The sequence below is a fragment of the Oryza glaberrima genome, chromosome 4 (assembly GCF_000147395.1).
Source record: "Oryza glaberrima chromosome 4, OglaRS2, whole genome shotgun sequence".
NCBI lineage: Eukaryota > Viridiplantae > Streptophyta > Magnoliopsida > Poales > Poaceae > Oryza > Oryza glaberrima.
The window spans coordinates 29,547,693-29,574,749 of NC_068329.1; the positions used below are offsets into that span (position 1 = coordinate 29,547,693).

Consider the following 27,057-nt stretch of genomic DNA (forward strand, 5'->3'; position numbering starts at 1 on the left):
TTCAAACTTAATGATATAGACCGAAAGCTCAATTAATTTAACAGTTGTATACATCAAATTTAATTCTACTTTAACTGTTTAGCTCCGTATAAAATTATGCGGATAATCTCCTAGTGATTGTGTGTTAACAAAGCACGCTCACCATGGAACGTGTTGCGTATATATGTGTAGCGGTGTGCAGTGTACATATAATGTGGAAATAAAACCGCTAGGATTCTAGGAAGTTTGATCGAAATATCGTGCAGATTGTAACGCTTTACTTAACTAGTTACGTACGGCAGCTAGGTCGCCGTCGTCCACCGGAGCACGCCAAACCACGACGAAATACACACCAAGCCAAACTGCCCATTGCCCAATGGATCGTACTAGAGCATGCCAAACTGCCCATTGCCAAGTCGGATTCAGATTAAGTGACATAGGGTAAACATGTCATGAGATGACATAGCGTAGATTTCGGTCCTTCAAAATAAATCTAATGGCTGAGATTCGTCCACGTCATTACGAGTTTTCGAATTTCTTTGACCACTGCCTCGGAGCCCTTCTTCAACAACCATATGTGACCTTCTTTTCCCCGAGTTTCGAACCCCTCGGGTTGAACCATGTAGATCTCCTCCTCCTCGTTGTTGTTGCGGAGAAAGACCGTATTCACGTCTAGTTAAAATAGATGCAAGTCCCCTCAGCCGCTACTATATCGAGAATCGTTCGGATGGTTTTGAGCTTGACTGCTTTTACCTGAAACCATGCGGCACTCAATTGCCGCACACGCAACGCAGCGCAATTCACTCACCCGACCCACCCTTGTGGGCAAACATGTTGTGCCGCGCGACGCGATAACGATATTTTTCGCCGGCCCGGCCGCCTCCACGGTGTGAGACGTGAAGGCGATAAGGCCGTTACGGCCGTTCGCGCGTAAAAATGCCGACTGAGATGTGGCGGCTCCCGGCTCGGGACGGCGCATGCGCAGCATCCACCACCATCCGCGACGGCCCGCCGCCCCGCGAGAGCGAACAACCACGGGTTGCGCGGCCCACGCTATAAGGCTACGTACAAGGCCGCGTGCAGGGCTTGGGGTTGGGGGACGGAATTTTGGGCCTTTTGGTGGAATGAGGGGCCGATACGTTGCGTTGGGGAAGCCCATCCTATCTGAGAGAGTTGGAGTTTACACCCATTGGGTCTTAGGCCTGCCTATTAGATCAGCCCAAATACGCCCATTTCAACTCGTATTCGATAGCTAGAGAGACTTCCTTTCCCTTAAAAAAAAAGTGAGTTCCTTTAAGATTTGAGCACTTCTTTTTAGAACAAAGATTTGAGCACTGAAACAATAATTAAGTAGTACTACTCCCTCAATGGCGGAGGTAGGTGTATTAGATGGCCGGCTCGCTCCCAGCACGCAATGCAACTCTCCTCGACCACTGTCATGTCATCTCATCTAGGCCCTATTTGGTTCGATGGGCTAATGTTTAGCCCTCACATTTTAGCCTCAAATTAGCCCTTAAGGATCCAAACAGGTGGGCTAAATTTGTATGGGGACCATCAAGAGATGCTAATGGGGTTAATTTTGTGTGGGGACCATAAAAAAACAGCTCTCTCTTTCTACTCTCTCTCCACCTTTTAACCTTGAATTAGCACATAGATCCAAACATACCACCCTAGGCTAATGTTTAGCCTACCAATTCATGACTAAACATTAGCTCTCAAAATTAGCCCTGGGCTAATCTTCCAAACAGGGCCCTAGTACGCCGGATCGCCGACTAACGAACAGGTTGCCGTTCCTTGTTTAAATAAACAAACAAATATTTCTTCCCCGTTTTAAAATATAAGAAACCGAATGTGATTTACTATAATAAACAGGTTGCCGTTCCTTGTTTAAATAAATAAACTGTGATATTTTTTAATACTATAAATCTAAACTGATCAGACCTAAGATCGGATGGGATATTTTCTAGTAGTATACAGATTCTTAATAGTAGGAAATGGCTTATCCGTTTTCGGTTTAGTCCCTCCTTCCCAGTACCAAATGCGGCCTCTGCTGTGCATCGGTGCATGTGCCTTATCGAGTTCTTCGGAAACTTCTGTGTGTTGCGAGTTACTACTTGTTTCAAAATAGCACTATTTTAGAAAGAGAAAGTAAAGTCTAACACATTCACGGCTAAGCCGGCAAAATTCTCAATTCATGTTAAGGACCTCTCAATGATTGAGATATTTTGAAGAGGCATTTCATTTGGCTTCTACCTCTTATATGATTCAGGCAGCAATCCCCGAAAAATAATATGATTCAGGCAGCACACAACGATTTAGACAATACGCATTCCAAATCATATTTATATATTTTCACGATGTAATCATGCATTACAAATAATCGTGCGAATAAACAAATAAGAGCAAATAGTTAGAGAAGCTGACAGCCTGCCTAACCACTATAGTAACCAAATACGAACACGAGCAGATAAGCAACAACTCGTCACGCGTCAACCGCCGCAGCCGCCGCCGCAGCCACCGCCCCCGCACCCGCCGCCGCCGCACCCGCCTCCGCCGGAGTCAACGGCCGAGGCGATGATGGCGCCGGTGGCGAGCCCCGCGGCGGCGCCGACGGCGAGCCCGGCTCCTGGGCCGAACCCGCTGCGGCCAGGCCTCCCGGCGTTCGCCGCCGGGTACGCGTACCCCGCGGGGGGCGGCTGCGCCGGGTAGGGGTACGCGCCGGCGGGAGGCGGCGGCGGGTACCCCTGGCCGTAGTAGTAGACGTCGTTCCTGTTCTTCCGCCGCTGCCTCTTGGCCCCGTCCGCGCAGCCGAACGCGGCGACGGCTGCCACGGCCACCGTTGCGGCGACGGCCAAGATCACCACCGCGGCCGGGCTGAGGGAGGCGGCGGCGGCGGCGGCGCCTCTTCCAACACCGGCGTGAAGGGCATGGAGAGCCACTCCCGCTCTCACCATGGCTTGCGCGCCCGATAAGAGAAGAGATGGAGCGAATGAATATGAATGCGTGTTTAAAAGAGAGATGAGGGTCCACGGATTTGGCATGATTGGCTCCTTTTGGTCAAAGTCTACCATATTTGATTATTGAGGAGTACTACTACTGTATTTTTTTTTTAGGAGAGTAGTATACTATAACTAATATCCTCAGATATGTACGCGAATATTTAGTATTCAAATGAGGAATCTAAGTAAAACGACTCGTACAACTTGAGAACATCGTGCCCTCCAGCATCTCTCAACGTCAGGAAATTTCTGAGCCTGACTGGATGTGGATGAACGTCTCTCCCATGCAATTGCAGCTAAGCCCAAGCGGTTGATAATTACTACCTCCGGCTTTTAATAGATGACGCCGTTGACTTTTTCTCACATGTTTGACCATTCGTCTTATTCAAAAATTTTATACAAATATATAAGATATAAATCACACTTAAAGTACTATGAGTGATAAAACAACTCATAACAAAATAAATTATAATTACGTAAATTTTTTAAATAAGACGAATGGTCAAACATATGAGAAAAAGTCAATGGCGTCATTTATTAAAAAACGGAGGGAGTATATATAAGGAACGCGTTAGGGAGGGAGCTCAGGAGGATATGCGAATAGATAACAAAAGTCAATAGCTTCAAGCAGTTGTTGGGATGGAGTCATGGAGATTAATTTTCTCGGACCACTTCCAGTTGCTCACAGCTAGGTTCGTTCGTTGACTTTGTGAAATTTTTACCTTCTTCCTGTGCACTCTGAGAGGCAGGGTTTAACTTTCCGATTTCAAAGTAAAAACTGCTCTTCGTTGGTTTTGCCAAAATCCGATCGAAAATCGGTAAAAACCGATGACTTTCAATTAACACCATACGAAAACTGACTAATACCAATCCTTTTCATAGGCCGAATCCTAGCGGTTTCACAAAAATCGACCGGTTTTCGCGAAATTCCATCGGTATTGCGAACCCTGCTAGTGAGAGGCAATGGAGCCGCCATTGCAGACGAAGATGGAGCAGGCAAGCAAGATACAAGGGAAAACAAAAAGATTATTCTCTCCATACTTTCCGAGCACCAAATTCCACCCTACTTACTCCCAATTCTGCACACATCAACCATGTTACTCTCCATGCTTTGGCATAATATGCTCCCGGCCGGCCATCTTTCCATGTTGCATCGACGTCATACTCACTCGAACGATGTCGACACTGGCTCTTGGAGAAAGGAACGACATATCACATATGTCTATGATATTCTATCCCTTCATCAAACCAACAGGTATACAAGATTATCACTAGCTAGCACTGCACCATGGCTAGAGCCCAATTTCGCTCTCAGCTAGCTTGGATTGTCTGATGGCGACGGAAGATATTTTTTTGCCATGCTCAAGAGATCTAGTAGGCCGATGATCAAAACGATGAAATCCACCAAGGCACAAAACTCGATCATCATGGCTGTCAAAATATGCCTGACGCACTCGCTGGCATATGCATCTCATCCAGGATTAGATAGTTGTTTCAGATATGATTGCACAATATCCTTTAAATCCAGTCAATATGTTATAGCGATTCTGAATGACCTCTACCGTACTTGTTGTGCATGCACTGAAAGAACTGAAACTAAAATACGCAAGCATGAAAAAATCGCAATCATGAAAGGATCAAGCATCAAGTCACACAAATCTGAAACTGAAACTAATTTCGAAGCGAGAGAGATTGAGGGAGAGAAAAGAGAAGCTGGAGAAGCCATAATACCACTTGCAGGTGGGTCTCAAAAGGGTTTTTATTTTTATTTTTGTATATAGGGCCACATAGATGCCATGTTAGCATTAATTGACCCCATTAACTCGCCACGTGAGATAAAACCGTTATTCAAACTGCTCAGGAACTGGTTTTGATGGTTAGAGGATGCTCTATAGGGATGCAAATGAACCTCCACCTATAGTTGAAGGAAGTGAAGTGGACTTTTCCCATTCGAAATCAGTGTTGGGCCAGTTATTGGGTTTTAAAGCAGGCCTTAGAAATTGTTTCGGACGAAAAAAGGCTACCCGATTCGGTCAACCTTAAAAGACTGAAACTCCGGTTCTCTATGGCATATGCTTTCCAAAGATCGACAAAGCCCATCACAATTCGCACGAGAAACATAAGAAGTCAGCTGAAAAGCATCAGTTGAGTTGGACCAGTCCAGCAGAGCAGGTGATGCTGATACCGCGCTGTGACTGACTGGTACTCTCCCCGTCTCATAAAAACCCAACCTATCATTAAGATGAGACATAATATAGTATAACGAATCTGAATAATAGTAGTTTTTTTCCTGCTAATATATTGACGTGTAATCCTTTTGCGTGTTCGAAAAAAAAAGAATAATAGTAGTTTATGTTTTATTCTAATTCTAGATTGTATTTTTTTGGAACGGATGGTGTAAACCTGAAGATTCAACGGATTCACAGAGGATGTTCCAATCACAGCTTTTTAGTCTCGACGTTCGAGCAGACGCCGCCTGAAGCATCCGTAGGCAATTTGGTGATTGGCGAGAGCTCCGACTTTCGCCAAAGATTCAGCGTTTGTTATTGTTAGTCAAGAACGGCTGCGCGGTGCGCGCGTACGTGTGCTTTTCCTGATCCACTAATTCTCAGGCCATAGCTGCAGACAGTCAGACATCCTCTGATCCTCTCCATCCAGAGAGGCAAAACGGGGCCTCTTATCATTTTGGATCCTCCATGAGATGAGCTCAATGATTTAGCTGCGAAAAACAGCTCGTCGACATGCAGTAAGAATGAAGAACATCAAGCTCAAGGAAGTTATCTAGATTCTACTAGACAAGTAAGCCTTTTTTTTCTCTGTGCCCAGTTGATCTCTTCTTCACTTGGTTTTCATAGTTCAGTTGTGTTGTGATCTTCTTCTGTGTTCCTCAGCTGCAAACCAAGTTCTACTGGTTGTTCTTCTCCTTTTCAGTGGAATCAGACCAAGCCTTTTGCGTGTTCTTGAAAAACATCGTTCTGAGTCTTGTAGACACCATAAACAAACACAGTTGACATGTGTTCCTGTCATGCAGGCCACAAGTGATTCTTTTGAGTTCTGAGATGATTTTGTTCATGCATGAAGTCCTTTCTGAAGTTTATTATGGTGAACTAAATATATTTTCTGTAATCCTTAAATTTAAGCACGTGGTGTAGTTCCATCTGTTGGCACATTTGTAAATTTAATTCGTATTTTTTTTGTCTTCACGCCGGCCGCCGGGCGGCTAAATCCGTACAAAGAATAATCGCCCACACCCACCCACACACACCCAAAAGAAAAAAAAAAAGGCTCCAAAACAAAGCAGAGTTGTTAGTTGTTCCTTTCTTTTCTATGAGGAAATCGAAAGCAAACTAACTGTGCTCAGCTCAGATTAATTCTGAATTAATCAAACTAATGGTGGAACTGGTGAAATGTGAATAGTACAAACTATCAATGTTACCTTACAATCAAGATATATTACTGCTAATTAAAATGTGCAATAATATCTCTGATTTTTATGCTTGTCTGATCTATGCAATGACGTACTAGTACGCAAACTCCAGAGTCAAGACAAGCTCAATTAGAGAACGAATGTGAGCATGTCTACTGCTGTTGCCATAAGTAAGTACCAAGATTAATTAGTACTATCACCATGGCAAAATAAAAGACCAAGATTTTGCTTATCTAACTGTTCGTCTCACCTCACTGGTTTCTTCAGTATCGTCAGTCTCGGCAACCGCGGCTGCAGTAGTGATGCTCGCTCTGATCAAGCGATGCCGCCGCTACAGGAGGAAGATGAAGAAGAAGATGCTAGCTAGGATCGCCCACGAGGCGACCGAACAGCACCGCGAGATGGAAGCCCGCGACGCGGCGGACAGCGTGATGATCGAGATCGGCCCCGTGGAGAAGTTCCTCAACGAGATCCTCAGCGAGAAGCCGATGCGCTTCACCTCCGAGCAGCTGGCGGCGTGCACCGGGAACTACTCGTCGGAGCTCGGCTCCGGCGGGTTCGGCGTGGTCTACAGGGGGGAGCTGCCCAACGGCCTGCAGGTCGCCGTGAAGGTGCTCAAGGTGTCCATGAACAAGAAGGTCCAGGAGGCGTTCATGGCGGAGATCGGCACCATCGGGAGGACGTACCACGTCCACCTCGTCAGGCTCTACGGCTTCTGCTTCGACGCCGACACCAAGGCGCTGGTCTACGAGTTCTTGGAGAACGGCTCGCTGGAGAAGTACCTCTACGGCGGCGGCGGCGAGGACAGGGGGAAGAAGCTGGAGTGGCGGACGCTGCACGACATCGCCGTCGGCACGGCGAAGGGGATCAGGTACCTCCACGAGGAGTGCCAGCAGCGGATCGTGCACTACGACATCAAGCCGGCGAATATCCTCCTCACCGCCGACTTCACCCCGAAGGTTGCCGACTTCGGGCTGGCGAGGCTGGGCGAGCGGGAGAACACGCACATGTCGCTGACGGGCGGGCGCGGCACGCCCGGGTACGCGGCGCCGGAGCTGTGGATGGCGCTACCGGCGACGGAGAAGTGCGACGTGTACAGCTTCGGGATGGTGCTGTTCGAGGTGCTGGGGCGGCGGCGGAACTACGACCTCGCCGCGCAGGCGGAGAGCCAGGAGTGGTTCCCCAAGTGGGTGTGGGACAGGTACGAGCAGGGGGACATGGAGTGCGTCGTGTCCGCCGCCGGCATCGGGGAAGAGGACAGGGCGAAGGCGGAGATGATGTGCAAGGTGGCGCTGTGGTGCGTGCAGTTCCAGCCGTCGGCGCGGCCGACGATGAGCAGCGTGGTGCGGATGCTGGAGGGGGAGATGGCCATCGTCCCGCCGGTGAACCCCTTCCACTACGTCATGAGCGGCGGCAGCGGCAGCTCGACGCTGACGAGCAGCAGCACGAACCTGAGCAGCGGGGGCACCACTACAGGAAGCAGCGAGGTGGCGGTCAGCCTTCCTACCAAAAAGTCCACGGACGTCATGGTTGAATAGTCTAAGTCCAAGTGAAAATGTTGACCCTTCTCCCTTTGTACAACGGTACCAGTAAGACAAAGATTTCGTACATATTTTATCGTCATAATGTTGTTGCAATTATATTTGTTAATAATGTAATTATTTTTTTACCTCTGTTTATGAGTTTACTAGTACCGGATTTTGAATCACTTTCTAAAAAAGAATAAAAGAAATGTGTGAATTTTCGTAGGAAAAAGTCTTTGCCTCCCTCAGGGTAATAATTCTTTCCCTCTCTATATATTTATCGATAAATTTTCTCCAAAATATTTACCAGATGTAAGTATAGTAAATTATGATTAATTACATTATAACTTGCATGTAATTACAATGTACACGGTAAGTTGTGTGACTTTTAAAATCCCTCGTTACCATGCTATATTTTTGTAAAATAGAGATTGTGGGACCAAATCCCCTCATGTGCGCACACTATGATTTTTGTCTTCCTCGCTTGCATAAGACTTAAAACAGATCTAACAGTTTAAAAATATATGAAAGTTACACATAAGATACACTGTATTTACATGTAAGTTAGTACAATATAATTACACTATGATCACACTGTATTTACATATGTTAAATTTCAGAGAGAAAATTTGTCAACAAGTATATAGCAAAATCGATCCTCCTCTACCTCTGATCCTCCCAATGACAGTCAGGGCCCACATGTCTAACCCATCTTCCTCGCTACAGAGTACAGACTGCAGAGTCGAATTGAGTCACACCGAAACGTTTAAAACCAAAATTAGCGGAACAAATACGGCACTATAACAGTCTAACACACTAAAATGTTGTACACATGCACTTATACACATCAGTAGGTGTACGTCTTTGAACACAACAGCCTTGCTGACAACTCACACCCGTGCTGTGCAAACGTGGAAGAATCAGAAAACGGAAATTCGTTTCCGACACGTCTACCTGCCGGTACGAGCCGACGAACCATCCGATTCCGTGGTGGCGGTAGTGGTGGTCGGCGACGAGCCGGCGGCGCTGTACGGCGCGAGGTGGGCGAACGGGTTGCGCGGCGCGGCGATGTGGTCCTCCCCTTCCAGCATCCGCACGACGTTGCCCATGGACGGCCTGTCCTCCGGCCTGTACTGCACGCACCACAGCGCCACCATGCACACCCTCTCCGCCTTCTCCCTCTCCCTCCCGCCGCCCGCCGCCGCCGCCGTCGCGCGCGCCAGCACGGCCTCCGTCTCGCCGGCCTCGAACCGGTGCCACACCCACCGCGGGTACCACTCCTGGCTGCCGTGCCCGTGCGCGCCGGCCCCGGCGCCGAGCTCCAGGTTCCGCCGCCTCCCGAGCATCTCGAACAGCAGCATCCCGTAGCTGTACACGTCGCACTTGTGCGTCACGGGGAGCGGCATCCACAGCTCCGGCGCCGCGTACCCCGGGGTGCCGCGCGCGCCGGTGATGGTCAGGTGGGTGTCCTCCCTGTCGCACAGCTTGGCGAGCCCGAAGTCGGACACCTTGGGCGCCATCCCGGCGCCGAGGAGCACGTTCTCCGGCTTGATGTCGTAGTGGATGATCCGCTGCGCGCACTCCTCGTGCAGGTACCGCACCGCCTTCGCCGTCCCGACGGCGATCTCGTGGAGCTTCTCGAACCCGATCCTCTCCGCCGCCGGCGACGGCGACGAGTCGAACAGGTAGCGGTCCAGCGAGCCCTTCTCCATGTACTCGTACACGAGCGCCTTCACGTCGGCGTCGAAGCAGAAGCCGTAGAGGCGGACGAGGTTGATGTGGTACGTCCTCCCGATGGTGCCGACCTCCGCCATGAACTGCTCCTCGGCGCGCTTCCCGAGCGTGCTGTTCAGCACCTTGACGGCCACCGGCGCGCCGCTCGGGAACACGCCGCGGTACACCACGCCGAACCCGCCGGAGCCGACCTTGTGGGCGTAGCTCTTGGTGAAGGCGCGCAGCTGCCGCGCGCTGAACCGCACGGGCCGCTCGTTCTGGAGGCCCTCGATGAAGTGGCTCATGCTGCCCATCTCGACGACGTCCGCGTCCGCGCCGCCGATTCCGCCCCGGCTGCTGCTGCTGCCGCCGCCGTTGGCGATGGGCGTGTGATGGTCACGACTGCTACTATACCACATTTTGATGGCGATCTTGGCGCACTTGTAAATCGCAACTATGGTCACGACTGCTACTATACCAGTCGTGATCACCCCAACTGCGATATGTTAAATCAAAATTTTGTTACTACAAGCGACATAGATGTAGATAATAGGCGATGCATATGAGTACATCGATCATACTTACTGAGTGCTAAAGCAAGACTTCCATTGGCGATGGCCATGCTGATGAACTACCAGGAGGGGTTAGCTACAGTGTGCAAGGAGTGTTGGCTACTTGGCTTATGAAGTGTCTTCCTGCCTTGGGAGTTGTGAGGATATTTTTATTGGTTCATTTTGTTTGCAGCTAGCTGATTTGACTGTTTCTGTGTGCCAGTGTCAACTGTGCTAGTGTGAGAGAAAACAATGTTTCTGCACTCTTCATGCTTACGCGATGAACACAAAGATTTGATAAATTCAATAAACTAAAATTAGAAGAAGGAATACTGTGTATCCTGTTTGATTGGTGTTGACTAAACTAGTTCCCCTTCCTTTCTCACCAAGTAAACTATTTTAATGATTTTTTAAAAGAACCGTATAAATACCATGAGGCTTCATTTTTTTTAAACACAGTACAAACGCAGACACTTATAGAAAAAATTACAAAGTTGTAACCTTAGGAGTAGGAGCAGAGCCGGTTCTATGCAAGAAAAAATAGTGAGACCATACAGTATTACCGTGTACATATAGATGTACGAGGAAAAAAATACTTTTTTATTATATAAAAGACACACACGCATATATCACTACAAACGTACTCCGTGAGTTCACATACGCTCAAAGTGACCGAGATCAACGGACATTAATTCATAGCCGTGATCACCCCAACTGCGAGATGTTAACCAAAGCTGCAAAAAACATTTCAAGCGTTGATACAACTGTGAGCACCATGTATAATCTAACTATCGATGAACATATGATTTGTATGAATCATACTTACTGATTGCTAAAACAAGAATTCCTGGGCTGTTGACCGCCATGTTGATCGGTTAGGACTGGATAGCTTCAGTGGAAAGAGGGAGGGATTATTGGCTTGCTGTAGCCGTGTGACGTTTTTTTGGCTCATTTAATTTGCTTGAACTCTGAAGCTAGCTCATATGATGTTCATGCTTGTCATTTTTTGGACATTTATTTATCACGTTTGTCAACTTTTACATATATATACTTCTTGCAAGTGTGCAACGAACGGTTCACGTGGAGAGAAAACAAATAGTTTCTGCACCCTTCACACTCGGACGATAAACTTAAGAATTTGATCAAGTCAGTGGAACTGAAATTAAGAGAGGAACGTAGCTTGGTACGATGATAGCGTCCGCTGCGATGCATGGAACAGCGTGTATTTGTATGTCGACTTGTTTGTCAGGATGACAACTGTTGCCTCCATTTTCCCCATCTTCCCTCTCAGAATAAACAGTTTTACTGCTTCTTACATCACCGGCAATGGCGTTGATCAACTGAAAAAGTTTACCATGTCAATCAATGCTCACCCCCTCCTTGTGAATTGAAAATTTTCAACTTGTGTCACAACTCACAAGTGGATTTGTTACATGAACAGAGAGATACCGTCATACCAAGTTACCAACTCGTATAGTGACATTTTGATGGGCCGCATTCAAAGCCTCAACCTTTTGTGGGGCCAAGAGCCCATTAATATGCTAGCAATTTCTCTAGGAAACATGTTTATTTCCAGTACCTGTAGTACAAGATGGCACGTTGAGTATTTGAGTGTCTGCACTCCATTAACGTTCCCGTTCAAACATGACATCATACATGCACTTGCTGTCATAAACTTGATAGACTCAGCCGCTTCCTTTGGATTGACTGATAAAATTTTCAACTCCTATTACTTGCTGATCCTGCTGGTGTTCTGTAAAATAATATTGCACTGCGTGTTCTGCGTACACACGTACTCCAAAGTTTGAACGACGTGTAACGGCATAAGCATATGTTAATGATCCTAAGCAGTACGCGTAAGCATTTTTTACTTGGTAGTTTAGAGTATGTGCCAAGTTTCTGTAAACTCCCTTTCGATACCGACCCTGATAATCACCTTTATCCGTACAGATGCAGGGACAGGTCAAACGAACTGCGAAATTGTTCCGTGAACTTAACTGATAATTCAAGTTTCAAGTTTCAAGCCAAGAAATGAAGTACACCTCTCTTGCTCTAGGTAAGCATCATTCATGTGATCGTCTCGTGTGCTTGACTTGGTTTTTTTTCTCGTTTTAATTTCGTTTAATTTCTAATGGAAATTTTGTGCACACATGTAGCTGGGATTATCATCGGTGGCATTGCCGCCATCCTGGTCTTGAAGTTCATCATGAGATGCGTGGAGGCCAAGCACGCCGAACGCGCGAGGCGGCGGGAGGAGGAGGCAGGGCCAGTGTCGCCGCCGGCGAGCGGCACGTACAGCAGCGTGGACGTCCGCGTCGAGATGGGGTCGGTGGACCGCTTCCTGGACGACATCCTCCGGGAGAAGCCGGCGCGGTTCACGCCGGAGAACCTCCACGAGTTCACGGGGGACTACGCGGAGCGGCTCGGCGCCGGCGGCTTCGGCGTGGTGTACCGCGGCAGGTTCCCCGGCGGCGTGCAGGTGGCCGTCAAGATCCTGCACCGCACGCTGGACCGCCGCGCCGAGGAGCAGTTCATGGCGGAGGTCGCCACCGCGGGGCGCACCTACCACATCAACCTCGTCCGCCTCTACGGCTTCTGCTTCGACGCCACCACCAAGGCGCTCTACGAGTACCTCGAGAACGGCTCGCTCGACCGCGTCCTGTTCGACGCCGCCGCGGCGGCCGCCCTCGAGTTCGACACGCTGCACGGCATCGTCGTCGGCACGGCGCGCGGGGTGAGGTACCTGCACGAGGAGTGCCAGCACCGGATCATCCACTACGACATCAAGCCGGGGAACGTGCTGCTCGCCGGCGACTACGCGCCCAAGGTGGCCGACTTCGGGCTCGCCAAGCTCTGCAGCCGCGACAACACCCACCTGACGATGACCGGCGCGCGGGGCACGCCGGGGTACGCGGCGCCGGAGCTGTGGCTGCCGCTGCCGGTGACGCACAAGTGCGACGTGTACAGCTTCGGCATGCTGGTGTTCGAGATCCTCGGGCGGCGGCGCAGCCTCGACACCCAGCGCCCGGCGGAGAGCCAGGAGTGGTACCCCAGGTGGGCGTGGCAGAGGTTCGACCAGGGCCGGTTCGGCGAGGTCATGGCGGCGTCGGGGATCCGGAGCAAGGACGGCGAGAAGGCGGAGAGGATGTGCAAGGTGGCGCTCTGGTGCATACAGTACCAGCCGGAGGCGAGGCCGTCGATGAGCAGCGTCGTCAGGATGCTCGAAGGGGAGGAGCAGATCGCGCGGCCCGTCAACCCGTTCGCGTACATGGCGACCATCGACGCGATCTCCAGCTCCAGCTCCGGCGGCGGCGGCGTCAGCACCTCCGCCTCCGCCTCCGGCGACTCGGCGCAATCGACTCGACATGACATCTGCCATTGACATATGCTTGGGACAAACGTGCATGTGTACCCATTTTCGTGTAGTACATTTGGATGAGCTGCTTGGAACTTTGAATAGTATGTAAACTGATAGGCCTCGGTTAGAATTTAATATGCTTGAAAAATTGCAGTTTAAGGAAATTTCATTCAAAAATTTAAAAATTTTAAATCGCACGTACATTTTACCATTGCGAGATCCCTCTGCTTTTGAACTCTCAAAATCAAACATCAGGTCAGCTGGTGGCCTGGTAATGTAACTCGATTATTATTGGGCCATTCGGCCCAACATTAAAATGATGTGAAGAACAGCCCAGCCCAGCACACAGAATGCGTCTTCGTTGATGGGTGGCGTACCTAACATCGACGGCGGATAAAGCGTAATCGACGGCGTAAGGCGGCGGGAGGGGAACATTTTCCAGCCGCCACTCTCCCCCCAAGAGAAGACATTCCTTCACCCACCTACCCAAACACGCCGCCGGCCCTGACCCAATGCGTGCGGGCCCAGGCCTATCCACTGGATCAACGGGCCCACATTTCATCGGCTACCTCACGTTGTACATCTGGAATCTGGAGCTTATTACCAAAAAACCTCGTGTACCCAACACGTCAGAATTGTGACCCATACGAGTCACAGACAACTGGGCCCCAATGCCTATCCGGACCCACCGCACAGATACAGTTAAATCATCTTCTGTTGATGAAAGATTAGCAGCGGAAAGTCGCATCGAAACTGAGGCGGCGATTGGATTGTATGTGTCACTGCAGGTGGGCCCGTGCACGCGAAGTACAAGGGGGTGGTCCCGCTTGTCATAGGATGCTGCACACGCACGCTCCCGCATAAAGCGGTGGACTTAGCAGTTACAGTAGTTATTCCCCCTTCCCAAAAATCGCCTCAGATTTTCTGGTTCGAAATCCTCTACCCCCTCCCATGGCGTCCCTCTTCAGGGCTCGCCGCCGGCGATCGCCGGAGGACGACGGCGAGGGGGAGGACGGATCCGCGTCCGGGCGGGTCACCCGCCGCCGCCTGTCGCCGGAGGAGGGCGCACTGTCGCTGGCCGAGGCGTCGGCGTCGGTGGCCGCGGCGGGGGCGGGGGCGGAGAGTAGCCCCGGGTGGCTCTCCAGCATCGTGTCCGGAGCGAGGAGGGTGATCTCCTCGGTGTTGTTCTCCTCTCCCGAGGAGGCCGCCTCAGGGGAGGAGGAGGAGGACGACGACGAGGAAGGTACTCCTTGAGCGCCGTGGAGTAGCCACGCTGTTCCTCATTTCAGATTTCTGTTTGTCACTCTCTCCTTGCTTGCTTCACTGAGCTGTTTCGTCTACTTGACCGCCCGAGTTGTGCCGCTGCGGTTACTTGCGCTGTTGGGTGCTAATTACGTCTTCGCTGCAAAGCTAGGGTTTCGGCTTGCTTGCTCTAATTAGAGTAGAAGTAGTGGAATTTTGATAATTCGGGGTCAGTAGCAGAGAGAGAGTGTGCGCTGACGGTTTTTTCCCTTAGTAGACTGTGGTTGGGTAAGAATTTTGCGGTTTTGCCACATTAGGTGTAATTGGGGATAAGCTTGTTTTGACTCCAATTACACAGTCCTAGTGTTGTGGAATTAGAATTTGAAGTTTACAATGTGGAGTGCTCCGGCTGCTGTATTCATCAATCGATGCTTCAGCAGCATCACACTTCCATTTGGTATGCTTGCGAAGATACCATCATTGATTCATCAACACAAAATTAAAGGCATGTATTTGGTTAGCTGCCACCATCCTAAGGTTTATAATGTCCTGAAAATTATGATACGAGGTGCAGAGGGCTTAATTTAGATCTGGCATGGTTGTTTTCAGAATCAACCTCATTTGGGAACCACAGTTACTTGCATGAACATCGAGTTAGGATGACATGGTGCATATTATTGGAATTCAGAAAATAATTGAGCCATCTTTTGTCACATATGCTAGATATTTCCAGAATGTAGAATAGTTGAGCTATTTGTTATTGACCTGTTAGTTCTATTGTGGTTTGAGAAGGTGCTCGATCTTTAGCTTTGTAATGGTGGACAGCACTTTTAATTGACCTTAGACCATTTTAGAGGGATGCACTGCAGACTAATCAGTGTTTTGTACTTTTGCATATGAAGGAACAGTGTTTCCAATTCTGTTGAGCCATTTTACCTTTCGTAAACTGTTCGCTCACACAACTACATTGTGCTGCCCACATTCAGATGAACTATTTTTGGGATGGTTTATGAGTGCGTTCATTTGTAATACCTGTGCAGATGAAACAGAAGACAATCATGGAGCAATAGTTTCATACAATGAGTCAAAGCTTGCCATTGAGGAAATGGTTATGAAGGAGACATTCTCAAGGTAACTGTAATGCTATTGTTCTTTACATGTGTGCTTAGATGTATATTTTTTTCCCTGGACAACTGCTAACGATTAAATTTAACAGTAAAGAAATCTAGTTTATTTCTCATTTACAAAACAGTTCTGATAATACAAGCATAGGTGCATATGGCCTAAGTTGGAGCTACTCTTCTTTTGATTTTTTGTACTATGAATTCTATAGGGTACTATGAATTAAAAGGGTAAAACTATTCAAATTTGAGTTGGAGAAGGAATCAAAGTCATGATATTATTGCAACTGGATAAGATAGACACTCTGTAGCAGTAGGATGAGGAAAATTGCACTTCAAAGTACTAAGCATGCAATTCTGCCTGTGGTGTGTGCTGCCGAGATACTGAGAATTTTATGTTGAATAGATCCATACATATTCTACGTTTTCTTAAACAGAGTAAATTTCACAGAACTGCAATTATTTTGTCAAAACTATCACTTTGCTACAACTTCAACTGCTATATCACAAAACCGCAATCATACCAAACAACTTTATCACAAAGCAGCAACACCCTTATGTGTGTATGACATGTGGGCCTGACTTACCAGCATGAATATTGCATGGGTGTGACAGGTGGGCCAAAAACTTGTCGGACAAATAAAGTTGCAGCTTTCTGATAAAATCCTTTATTATAGTTGCTGTTCTCTGAAATGCCTAGCTAAAGGTGCACATGGTTGCATGAGTATTGCATGTTACAGTAAACTGATAATTTTGGCAAAATAGTTGTAGTTATCTGAAATTTACTCTAAATAAAATCCTTATAACCTATTACTTTCCTTCTCAATTATTCATGTTTATTTTTATAGGGATGAATGTGATAAAATGGTAAAGCTCATACAGTCACGAGTTACAGATGCTGCACTTCCTGAAGCACCTGAGTATGGAACGCCGAAAGAAATTCCAACCAGGAATACTGTTGTTGGAAATGATTTCACGGGAGCTTGGCGTTCCTTGAGTCGCCACAGAAATGGCACTGAACCAGTTCCGTTCTCTAGTATTGGATCTGGTAGCTTTTCTCCTGGTTCTCCTCTCCATGCATCGCCCGAGCTATTAAGCGCAGCAGTTATGGAAGCAAAGAAATGGTTAGAAGAGAAAAGGCAGGGATTAGGTTCAAAGCCTGAAGACCATGGACCTTGCACATTAAACACTGATATGCTTAACTCTGTTAGTATTAATGTGTTTTCATTCTCATCTTTATAGCCATCAATCTTTATGTGCTTGTCACAGCAATATTTGGTTCCTTTGTTGACTTACCTTTATGAGTTTTCATTTTTGCAGGGGTTTGAATCTGACATGGGTTCTCCAGTTGATTTAGCAAAATCATACATGCAGTCATTGCCTCCTTGGCAATCTCCATTCTTAGGTAGCCAGAAGTTTAAAACACCACCCTCTGCTGGGTTACATATGTATGATTATGAAGGGAAGTCCAAATATTCTCTCCCCTCATCAAAGGTAATGCAAAGGTTAAAAAGCATTGGCAATTTAATTCTAGGTCCTTGATGTAAATGTGGGATGCATGATTGTCTTTGATTATTATATGTTGATTGATGCTTAGTTTCAGATAATGTCATTTGGTTCGGAGCTTGATGAACTTAAGTTTTTTTTTGGATATACTGTATCCCTTTTAGGTTTTTAGGAAATACTGTAAATATTGCTACATTGGCTGTCTTGATTCATATTCTGGAGTCTTGAGCTACTGTAGAATACGAGGTATTGAGAAAATGCTACTGGTCATGTATCATATATACTGCAGATATTTATAAAATTTCGGAACGGAATAAAATTAACTGAAAGTTAATGAATTTTTGGGGTCGCATGCCGCAGGCTTTTCTTTTATTAGTTAGTACCTACATGGTTATGTCAACTAAAATTGCATTTTCACTTCGTAATTATATGCTTTACCTTTTGAAGGTCACCACCAAGGAAGAATATCTTTCCAATTTTTGGGAAAATTTGGAGGAATCTCGTAGGTCTCGCCTGGGATCATCTGGAAGTTCTCCAGATGCTTCTAAAGTCAGGCAGTATGGTTCTACTTCCAGATTGTTTGAGAATGATACATCTATATTCTCATCGGGTACTGATAAGAAAGTTGACAAACCTGAGCAAAATAATAAAGGTGAGACTAATTTACTCACCTGAACTTTCCTTGACATGAATATTATGGATCATTTCTCATTCTTAGAAATTTTTGGCTTTGAAAAAATAATTTATTTCATATATTTTAGGTTCTGATAAGGTTGCAGGAGCAGAACCGGCTAATGGGCACTCCTCACCTATCACTGATAAAAATCATGTGAGTCATGGTAGTTTTTGTATTTATACATTTGACTAAGTTTGATATTGCTTATTGCTTCTGTTGTATGTTTTGCGAAAATTACTTTGACTTTCACCAGTTTGTGATATAAAATTGTTTGGCTGCCCTTCACGATGATGGGTCATTTACTCACCTGAACTTTGTAGAACTTCAAATATCTATGGAAGTAATTTAGATATATTGGAAAGAATGCTGCTATACGTACAAAAGGTTCTTACGAAACTCACAAACATAGTTCTCAACCGTTTGATTTAGCTAGATGGAAGTAATAGGAAAACTAGATATACTCACAGCATGCCATGTCAGCGTTTGTAAGAGTTTGGTAAGAAAAAAAAAAGTATGTATAGCATTATCTTATTGGACATTCTTATCTGTTTGTAAATATGAGTTCAAAATATTGCTCTATAGTATGTTTTAAATATCACAAGTATCATTTCTTTATTTACCGGTGCAATTTTTCATCAATCTTAAGGTGTTTGTTGATCCTGTGGACCCTGCAAATGACATAGGGAATGTTGTCAAAGAATGCAATGCTGCATCCAAAGTTCATATAGGTAGACTCTCCTTTTCCTTCACTATTTGTTTGTGTTCTTTGATGATAAAAAATATTGTCAGCTATTTGACTTGTATAATTTTTGTATATGACTTAAATCAAAATTTACGCATATCCTGGACTAATTTACATGGGTTGTTGTTTATGGTGCAGAGGAGATATCACAGGGGAACCAAATGTCTTCCACAAGGTCAGCTTTTGCATTGAAAATGACTACTTACATTTGCTGCACTTGCAACATCTAGTTGTAAGCTTTGTGATTACATCACCAGCACAAATTGCTCTCAATATGTGCTGCGTTTCATTCTTAACCCTTATGTAGACTGAACTTTTTTTTTTTTTTTGAAATTGAACTTGTTTTTTTTGGGTCCTATGGAGATATTTTCTGTATGTTCATTTTGTCATCGAACACATGTTTCTTCAAATAGCCGGTTCCTCAAAGAAGATATTTGCTGTCTTGTCTCAGTGTTACAAAGGATGCTGACCGTGATGGGGATGTTAAAGCTCCTGTTGCAGAACCGGAAATTCACATGGAGTCAGATATAAACTCAGCGTCAGGTTTGTGTGGTGTCCCTTTTCTGACATTAATTTTGCCATGGTTTGTGTGTTATTTCACTCATGTGCCTATGCATTTTATTCTTTTTGTTGAATCAGCTTGATTTTTCTTAACTCTGAACTTCCAATAAAATCTCTGTTGTTGCATGATCTGATGTAGTTGGAGAAGTTCCTTTTACTCTTGTTACTCCTTTGTTGTTTGAATCATGTTCGTCTGCTCCAGTGCAATAATTTTGTAACTTATAGAGACCAAGCTGATATTGTGTAATTTGTTTTATGCCCTGAAAATGATCACAACCCATGATTTTATTAGGTTTTGGAACTCCAAGGTGTTGGATACTAATGGCAACTGTATTTCCTAGTCAGTCACTACATTTTATAAACCACATGTTGTGGGTATACTTTCAGATTTTATTAACTTTTGCGGCAGCAAGGAGCTGCTGATGTAGCGTCCTGGTTTGTAACCTGTAGCTGTCATTTGCCAGTGTGTTCCTGTGTGGTCCAGTTGCATGGGATCGTGTTGGTTGGCTTTCATTGCAACATGTAGCTTATAACTCTTTTCCCAAGCTTAATAAAATTCGTCCGGCATACGCTGGCCCGACGAGATGCAATTAAATTTTGGTCAATCTATCAAGTAGGCGACATATGACTACTGCTCCTACCTAAGGTCGGAAGCTAACAGCTTCCTTTTTAAGGAATAAGGAAGACAAATATTGTAGCTAACTAGTAAACAACGGTTTGGGAAGGACTGGATTTTGCCTAATTAGAGAGAAATCCTACCTAATCAAACAGGCTTGTCTGCAATTATGGTTGATTTGCATAAAAGAAAAGCAGAAAAAAGTGCTATTTGTGGTTAGTACTTCGTCAATTTCGATTGCACAAATGGTTTTGTTCTTCAAGATTTCCATCTGAGTTAAACTGTGGCATAGGTTAGAAAAACAAAATTGCCTGAATAGGTCCAGCAACCGGCCCAAATGACTTACAAGAGCACAGCTATGCTTTTTCTGAAGCTTTGGATGACAGTACAAACTATTGAGCATTGACCCAAGGGTATAATCCTTCAGGTCATATAACACCAAACACTCAGAACTACTGTAAATATGAATGAATTTTGTAACATCTCTTCTTGTTTTTGTTAGTTGAAGGCTTGAAATGTCTTATCTGATTCTATCACTTAAGCTAAAGCAGAAATTGTGCATATGATTCCTCTGTTTCTGACTTGATCTTAGTTTAGATGTTTTTCTCTCTAAGTTGAATGTAGTACCTACTATGCATGCTTATCGTGGTTTATTTTCAAACTTTCTTCAGAGTTGAGAACAAAGGATACAGATCCCCACATCCATGCGAGCTTAAATGGGTCGACCAAAAAAACTTCTGCCAATGGGTAACATAATGTGCACAAGCCACTTATATTTCAAGTGCAGAAGTTTTTTTTTGTTGTTGTTTTGGACTGACATGTTTGGCATTCGGCTGTTTCCTCTACTGCAGCCTTCGGGATCAATCAAATGCCAACTCGGGGGTAGAATCTTCGGGCAATGATAATCCCAGTTGCACCAACTCGAGCACCGGTGTGCCTCCCACCAGTAACGAGGTTAATGATCCTAAAGCTGATGCCGCAGATGGTGATTCTGTGGAGAATGGCACACGATTGAATACAGAAGAACCTGCGCAGGTAGACCCAAAACCAGCCTACGTTCGGCGAGGACGGAAAAGGGTGGTCCGAGGCACGAGAGGAAGAGCAAAGTAGAAGAGCATCTACTGCACCCACAATTGTTTGTATACCACTAATATTAACGGCCCAAATGGGTGGTATGATAATGATACCTAGGTTAACTAGAGTTAGCATTGATCGGTGGATTTTATCGTGCACCCACTCTTTGTATCCATGTTGTATTATTGTAGGCGTCATACTGACTACGTTTCACGATTTGGATGTGATTACTAGGACTGGTAGATGCCTCCTTTTTTCTTCTCAGTGTAAAACTTATGAGTAGTTTGTGCAGATGGAAGAACAAATGGTTTGTTTGTAGTATTGTTGTAGCAGTAAATGGCTAGCCATCTAGGTGACTAGAGATGTACTACTTCAGTATCATGCAGCGCTGGACGCTGAGGATTCTCGACATGTAACCAGTATTTCGTACTACGGATATTCTATTCATTGTGTGGTAAATGAACTGCGGCTACGGTTTGCATTTTGTAACGTTAATGTTTGTTGGTTCAAGGTCATGCAGCACGACCATGGTTCACCTTTTCGAGCGAGCGCCGGATCCCAACCTTAGGCAGCATGACAGTTTTTGCTGAATTTTGATAAAAATCTGTGTGTCACATTTACTGTTTCGAATCTGAATTCTTGAAAACCATTTGAAAATTAACTTGAAATCTACTGTCGGTTATCATTGAAAACGTGAACCTGGGGCACGACCACCACCATCACGGGCACTGTTTGCCCATACTAAATCATCTCCTTAGATGTGTCTAACCGCTGACGCGAGCCATGTTGATAGGAGAGAGGCCTCACCCGTCGCGTTCGTTTGCTATCTTGTTCTGTACATGGCCACTTGTATGGCTCAAAAGCTCCGCTACGTTTTGTGCCTAGCCATTCCCTCTTTAACTCCGTTCATGGCATTTTGCAATCCCCCATTGACATCTCGAAATGGAGCAGACAGTGGAAACGACGGCTCGTCGACGTACCGGGGCTCTAGCACAAAAGATATGCATGCATCGGATCCATCCCATTGCGTCGCGTCGTCACATCTCATCATCCATCTCTCTGGGCGCCGTACCAGAAATTGTAGCCTGGTGACTGAAGGAAGACAGGAGTGCTACTAGTAGTACTATCCAAAGAAGCTAGAAGACGAGAGCCCGACCCAACTTCACATCATGAACCAAATCAGGAGGCCTTATCCTGAAAGATTCTTGGTCCCCTTCCCCTGTTTGCAAACACATCGCGATCCCAGGGAGATGTCCTGGCTAGCTGCATGCACACTCTGCAATGCTCGTCCATTACCTTGTTCCATTGACACCTACTAATTGCCAACGCAATGTGCCTAACGAGACGGCACAGAAGTAGCTAGCACAAGGTTTTTTATATACTATACGTCTATACTCTAGTAATTTAAGTTTTAAGTTACACTGCGGTTGTTGGCCGGCTAGGCTTTTGCTAATTAAGCAGATCAGGGCTGGACGATCTCTATGGAGCCGTAGAACGTGAGCTCCTGGATCATCTCCTCGACGTACTCGTCGCCGTCGTCGACGCCCATCGCCGCCGCCGCAGCAGCAGCATCGTCGTTGTCCTGGCCAGCGACGGCGCCCTGTTGCACCTGCGCTGATGACCCCGCGCCGCAGCATTTCTCCAGCCGCGCGCGCAGGGTCGGGGAGAGGCAGCTGCGGGCGTTGCCGCCGCTGCTGCTGAGAGGGAAGTTGGTGCGCGCCGCTGGGCCGCTCATCAGCCTCGCCGCCTCGTCGTACGCCCTCGCCGCGTCCTCCGCCGTCCCGTACGTCCCCAGCCATATCCTCGTCTTCCTGCACACACACACACACACACACACACACACACAAACGTCGTACAAACACACCGTACATGCATATGTACCAGTCAGAACACACATCGTCAGCGTAGTACACGTACATCTCCGTATGATGCATGTTAGTTCATGGCAGAAAAAGGGAGATTGAATGATGATCGTACAGGAGAGGGTGGCGGATCTCGGCGACCCAGGAGCCCCAGTGCCTCTGCCTGACGCCTTTGTACTTCGTCATCCTTCGGCACACGCACGCACAATGCCGGCCTCGATCGATCGATCACTTTGCAGGTATCAGGTGCTGCACCTGCAGGTACGCTTTATATACTGTGCCAGAGGACGGGAGGGCTGCAAGAGATAGCAAGGTTTTGGACGGCTGGAGGGGATGGATGCTGCCGCTATACTTCTCGGGATGATATACGCACCAACACCATGGCCACGTGAGACTCATCTCACGTACAAACAGTCAAACATCATCGAGGAGGATTACTTGGTTCTTGCAGATAGGAGAGTATTAAGGAGGTAGCACTCACCGCCTCACCGGACACCGGGGGATAATTGGGGTTGCCCCCACGCGCGCGCGCACGCAATCTATAGATAGATTTTGGTGCGTGCGCGCTTGAGAAATCGGGTAGTACGTGCTGCTGTTCGACGAGGCCGAACGGTCCGCGTGGGTGGGTGCAGAGGAACGTGTCGGCGGGGAATGGAGGCCACGTTGCGTCTGCAGCAGTTTAACCTGTGTGCGTAGGCAGCGTAGCTTCGCAAGGGCGATGGGATTGACCGTTTTGTTTCACTGTCGAACGGGGTAACGACCTGAAATTTGATTTGGGATCTGTTTAGAAAGTTCAAATGCTAAAATATAGCTGATTAGTAGCTAATTTTTCCCGGCTTCGGATTTTCAGTATATTTTCTACATTCTATAGCTATAGATTCTTAGAAACCAAGTAAGAACCACAAAATTGCAGCCACTAGAAACTCTCCTAAATAGGATCTCGGTGGTGCTACATACCTCCTGTTTTAATGAAGTGCATGTAAAGTGGCTCTTTTTTTTTTACATAAATCATGATGTATAGTGCATATGTGTTTTTATAATCTAAGCATTGTACCCTATATTTTTTTAACCATTTGATCCAACAAAATTACTAAAAAAACATCGGCTAGTTTTTCCCTCTAAAACATTTGAATTTCTGACCGTCGGATTACCTCGAGATTTATGCGGGTAAAGAATAAAAAACATTCGCTAGCACATGTGGGATCAAGGAGTCAAGCCTGTGACATGCTTCGTGAACACCGGTCCTTCTAGCCTAGGCCACACACGTGTTTTTACCTAGTAGTTATATGTTAGTTATCTATAATTACACTTCAATTATATTATAGTTATATTTGAAAAGGTTTCACCCAAATAATTGTCGAAAATGTTATATAGCTACTCCCTTAATCCAATATGGTCCTAGTACTTCCATCCCTTTATAAAACTTAAGGACTCCGCTCCCCCTCTGTCCCTTGTCCGCCCTCTCATACATAATCTATGTACCACTACCAACATTCATGGCCTAATTTTGCCGACACCTTCTCAAGAGTAAAGACCCACTGACTACCGTGCTTCCCTACCTGCTCCCCTCCTGCGATCGTCCATTGCGTTCCTCATTCAATTGGCTACCGCCACTTGATTTGCCACTGTCGACTTTCTCTTTATTGGCAAACCTCTCTCATGTTGTTGTCTTCTCCCTTCCCAACAGCCACCACAGGCTTTCCCCTCCCTAGCAAACCTCATGCACCATTGTCATCCCTTTCTCCAATGCCTATCATTTGAGATCCACCACCACAATCTTCCACTTATGTGGCAAGCACCCCCCCTTTACCATTTTCACCACTCAAGTGGCCACAATATCTAGATCCACCACTGTGGGCATACTTCCCTTCTGTCACACACCTTGAGCACTATCGTCTTACCCCTTAGCCAATGCCTACCATTGCCAAATCCACCACCACCATCTTCCATTTCCCTTGGAAAACCTCCTAACTTTCATTTCCCCCCTCTTAAGTGCCTATCATGAACATATTGCCACAATCGGCTTTCCTCGGGAACCATCGCATTCCTTTGCCAACACATCACTGTTATATTTGCAATGACCTTCTACATTTCTACTTTCTTAGCAAACATCCTTGTGCATTTTCCTCCTCTCAGGTGGTTGCGGCTTCTAGATCCATCACCGTCATCTTCTACTTTCTCATCGAACCTCCGACACATAACCGTCTTCCACCTCTCCAACAACTATATTGTTGCCAAATTTATCTAACCACTAAGAATTCCCTAACGTTGAATCCCCACCTCCTCCCTATCTCCACCATAACCTCTTTTCTCATGATATCCCTCAAAACCAAGGAAATATCACTAATCCTCCTTGCAGCCTCACCATACTAGCTTGAAACAAATCGAGTATCGTCGCGGATGCAATCACCATGTTACGAGAGAAGATGAAAATGTTATCAATGCACGGATCTTTATGTTTATCTAATAAATAGGAGTAGTTGCTGTGGTTGATGAAGAAAGATGATGCCTACAAGTTAGTGAATTCCTTTTATAGAAAACTATCATATATGGAAATGAATTTCAAGCTCTAAAGGGCATGTGATTTTATTTCTTATGAAATATTGTAGGACAGTTCCCTTCAGGGGACGACATACTTAAAGACCCACGCCCAATGCACTCTCTGCCAACGCCACATATCCAATGCCCTCCTCCTCCTCCTCGTGTCTTCGCCATCCTCCTCCTATTCCTAGCCCATATGCCAGCCAAAAATGGCTCGCCACTCCTCCTTCTGCCCTTCGCTGGCCCTAGCTCATCTTCCTACTCTCTACTTCCTGTTGTGGCTCCATGTTCCTGACGTAGCCCCGCGCTTCCCATCGGTGAGGTACCTGGTACCTAGGTACGGACACGGCGAGAGAGGGGGTGTGGTTTCATGGATTTGGTCGAGGATCTGGAGGTGGAGGTACTATCAACCCCACCGTCGTATGGATGTGGAGATGGTGGTGGTGGAAGTTGGGATTCCTGATGGCCATGGGTGGCGATCAAGTTCTCGGAGCCCATAGGGACGGGATGTGGTGTTCTCCCCCACGATGATGGTAGACAAGGGCCTCACCCCTTCCTTCTTCGAAATGACCATATCTGGAGCTTTGATTGGCTATCAATGTGGTGGTATAGCCATCATGCTCCTTGCCAACCCGTTTTGCTGCTTGTCAGTGTTGTGTGCAGGTATGTCGTATGACACATTATTCTTGGTTAGCACCCATGAGTATCAAGTATGATACCCACATGTATCAGGCTTAGCACCAGTGGGTCTGGTACCTGCATATATGAGGTATGGAACTTAGGTACTAGCCGGTACCCAAAGGTGCTAGGTACGATACCTACGGGTATCAGGTTTGCTACCCTTGGTATCTAGTATAAAGGTGTATAGAGCTGGGCGCACTATCCCCACCTTGACTAGTCGGCGAGCCACCGGCCATTGGCGCCTCCTCTCGCTTCTCCCTTTCTTTCCTCAATTCCTTCATTCTATTGACGGCGTTGCCCAGTTGTTGCTGCGGCTAGCGATGGTGGCCTTGCTCAAGGCATCAGGCTGGGATTGATTGGATGGCGCTAGACTTGTGAGGAGAAAGTAGAAGCGCAGGATGATGTCAAACACCATAAGTAATCCCATTCCATAATGACATCCTATCACAAAACTTAGTATGTTACACATCCTTTATAATATTGCAGTGACTCGCACATAGAGTAGCATACAAGGTATAGATTTGCCACTCTATGAAAGGAGTTGTTGTGAGAGGGATCAAACATATAAGGTAAAGAGTGGTAAAAAGTTAAATCCCCCCCAAAAAAAAAACTCCATGTATCCATAAATATAAGCATTCCAATCGTTTTAAATTTATCGATAAATATAAGCATTCCAAGTATTAACGTCGTCTTATTAAATTTCTTCCAATATTACCCTAACCAATAGAAATGCTACAATATAACTTGCCAGGATTCTAGTATAATTTCCTCGCAAAAAGAAAAAAAAAAGAAGTCCTCATGCTATCCACTTGTCGATCAGTTTGACTGTATGTGCCATTCCCGTAAAGCAGTTGTGGCTTAGGCTGTGTTTACTTCCTGAAAAAG

At 46.4% G+C, this 27,057-nt stretch overlaps 6 protein-coding genes across 6 annotated transcripts; 3 read left to right on the forward strand and 3 right to left on the reverse strand.

Annotated features, from left to right (window-relative positions):
* Positions 1–2,293: 2,293 nt before the first annotated feature.
* On the reverse strand, positions 2,294–3,065 carry LOC127771526 (uncharacterized). The gene has a single exon (XM_052297446.1). The coding sequence runs from the start codon at positions 3,048–3,050 to the stop codon at positions 2,469–2,471; it is 582 nt and encodes a 193-aa protein (XP_052153406.1). The 5' UTR covers positions 3,051–3,065; the 3' UTR covers positions 2,294–2,468.
* A 2,388-nt stretch (positions 3,066–5,453) lies between these two features.
* LOC127769591 (rust resistance kinase Lr10-like) lies at positions 5,454–8,084 on the forward strand. Its single transcript, XM_052295182.1, has 3 exons — positions 5,454–5,777; positions 6,504–6,575; positions 6,673–8,084. Exons 2-3 carry the CDS (start codon positions 6,554–6,556, stop codon positions 7,941–7,943), a joined length of 1,293 nt encoding a protein of 430 aa, XP_052151142.1. The 5' UTR covers positions 5,454–5,777; positions 6,504–6,553; the 3' UTR covers positions 7,944–8,084.
* Positions 8,085–8,536: 452 nt separating this feature from the next.
* LOC127771891 (rust resistance kinase Lr10-like) lies at positions 8,537–10,314 on the reverse strand. Its single transcript, XM_052297837.1, has 2 exons — positions 10,227–10,314; positions 8,537–10,137 (listed from the first exon to the last, which is right to left on the reverse strand). Exons 1-2 carry the CDS (start codon positions 10,261–10,263, stop codon positions 8,879–8,881), a joined length of 1,296 nt encoding a protein of 431 aa, XP_052153797.1. The 5' UTR covers positions 10,264–10,314; the 3' UTR covers positions 8,537–8,878.
* A 1,909-nt stretch (positions 10,315–12,223) lies between these two features.
* On the forward strand, positions 12,224–13,658 carry LOC127770959 (rust resistance kinase Lr10-like). Its single transcript, XM_052296718.1, has 3 exons — positions 12,224–12,248; positions 12,349–12,418; positions 12,494–13,658. The coding sequence occupies exons 1-3, from the start codon at positions 12,224–12,226 to the stop codon at positions 13,572–13,574; spliced, it is 1,176 nt and encodes a 391-aa protein (XP_052152678.1). The 3' UTR covers positions 13,575–13,658.
* Positions 13,659–14,454: 796 nt separating this feature from the next.
* Positions 14,455–21,547, forward strand: LOC127771168 (uncharacterized). The gene is made up of 11 exons (XM_052297006.1): positions 14,455–14,793; positions 15,833–15,923; positions 16,762–17,119; positions 17,234–17,407; positions 17,867–18,071; positions 18,181–18,248; positions 18,742–18,823; positions 18,976–19,012; positions 19,289–19,380; positions 20,686–20,761; positions 20,866–21,547. Exons 1-11 carry the CDS (start codon positions 14,502–14,504, stop codon positions 21,122–21,124), a joined length of 1,734 nt encoding a protein of 577 aa, XP_052152966.1. The 5' UTR covers positions 14,455–14,501; the 3' UTR covers positions 21,125–21,547.
* Positions 21,548–22,220: 673 nt separating this feature from the next.
* On the reverse strand, positions 22,221–23,415 carry LOC127771711 (ethylene-responsive transcription factor ERF003-like). The gene is made up of 2 exons (XM_052297639.1): positions 23,066–23,415; positions 22,221–22,899 (listed from the first exon to the last, which is right to left on the reverse strand). Exons 1-2 carry the CDS (start codon positions 23,134–23,136, stop codon positions 22,551–22,553), a joined length of 420 nt encoding a protein of 139 aa, XP_052153599.1. The 5' UTR covers positions 23,137–23,415; the 3' UTR covers positions 22,221–22,550.
* Positions 23,416–27,057: the final 3,642 nt, after the last annotated feature.

Coding starts and splice junctions, on each gene's coding strand:
- LOC127771526 (XM_052297446.1), bottom strand. CDS start 3,050: ATGGTAGACTTTGACCAAAAGGAGCCAATCATGCCAAATCCGTGGACC.
- LOC127769591 (XM_052295182.1), top strand. CDS start 6,554: ATGTCTACTGCTGTTGCCATAA. Junction 6,576..6,672: donor GTCTACTGCTGTTGCCATAA/GTAAGTACCAAG, acceptor TGGTTTCTTCAG/TATCGTCAGTCTCGGCAACC.
- LOC127771891 (XM_052297837.1), bottom strand. CDS start 10,263: ATGGCCATCGCCAATGGAAGTCTTGCTTTAGCACTCA. Junction 10,138..10,226: donor AAGTCTTGCTTTAGCACTCA/GTAAGTATGATC, acceptor AACATATCGCAG/TTGGGGTGATCACGACTGGT.
- LOC127770959 (XM_052296718.1), top strand. CDS start 12,224: ATGAAGTACACCTCTCTTGCTCTAG. Junction 12,249..12,348: donor GTACACCTCTCTTGCTCTAG/GTAAGCATCATT, acceptor GCACACATGTAG/CTGGGATTATCATCGGTGGC. Junction 12,419..12,493: donor ATGAGATGCGTGGAGGCCAA/GCACGCCGAACG, acceptor CACGTACAGCAG/CGTGGACGTCCGCGTCGAGA.
- LOC127771168 (XM_052297006.1), top strand. CDS start 14,502: ATGGCGTCCCTCTTCAGGGCTCGCCGCCGGCGATCGCCGGAGGACGAC. Junction 14,794..15,832: donor GGAGGACGACGACGAGGAAG/GTACTCCTTGAG, acceptor ATACCTGTGCAG/ATGAAACAGAAGACAATCAT. Junction 18,824..18,975: donor TGCATCCAAAGTTCATATAG/GTAGACTCTCCT, acceptor TTTATGGTGCAG/AGGAGATATCACAGGGGAAC.
- LOC127771711 (XM_052297639.1), bottom strand. CDS start 23,136: ATGACGAAGTACAAAGGCGTCAGGCAGAGGCACTGGGGCTCCTGGGTC. Junction 22,900..23,065: donor GAGATCCGCCACCCTCTCCT/GTACGATCATCA, acceptor GTGTGTGTGCAG/GAAGACGAGGATATGGCTGG.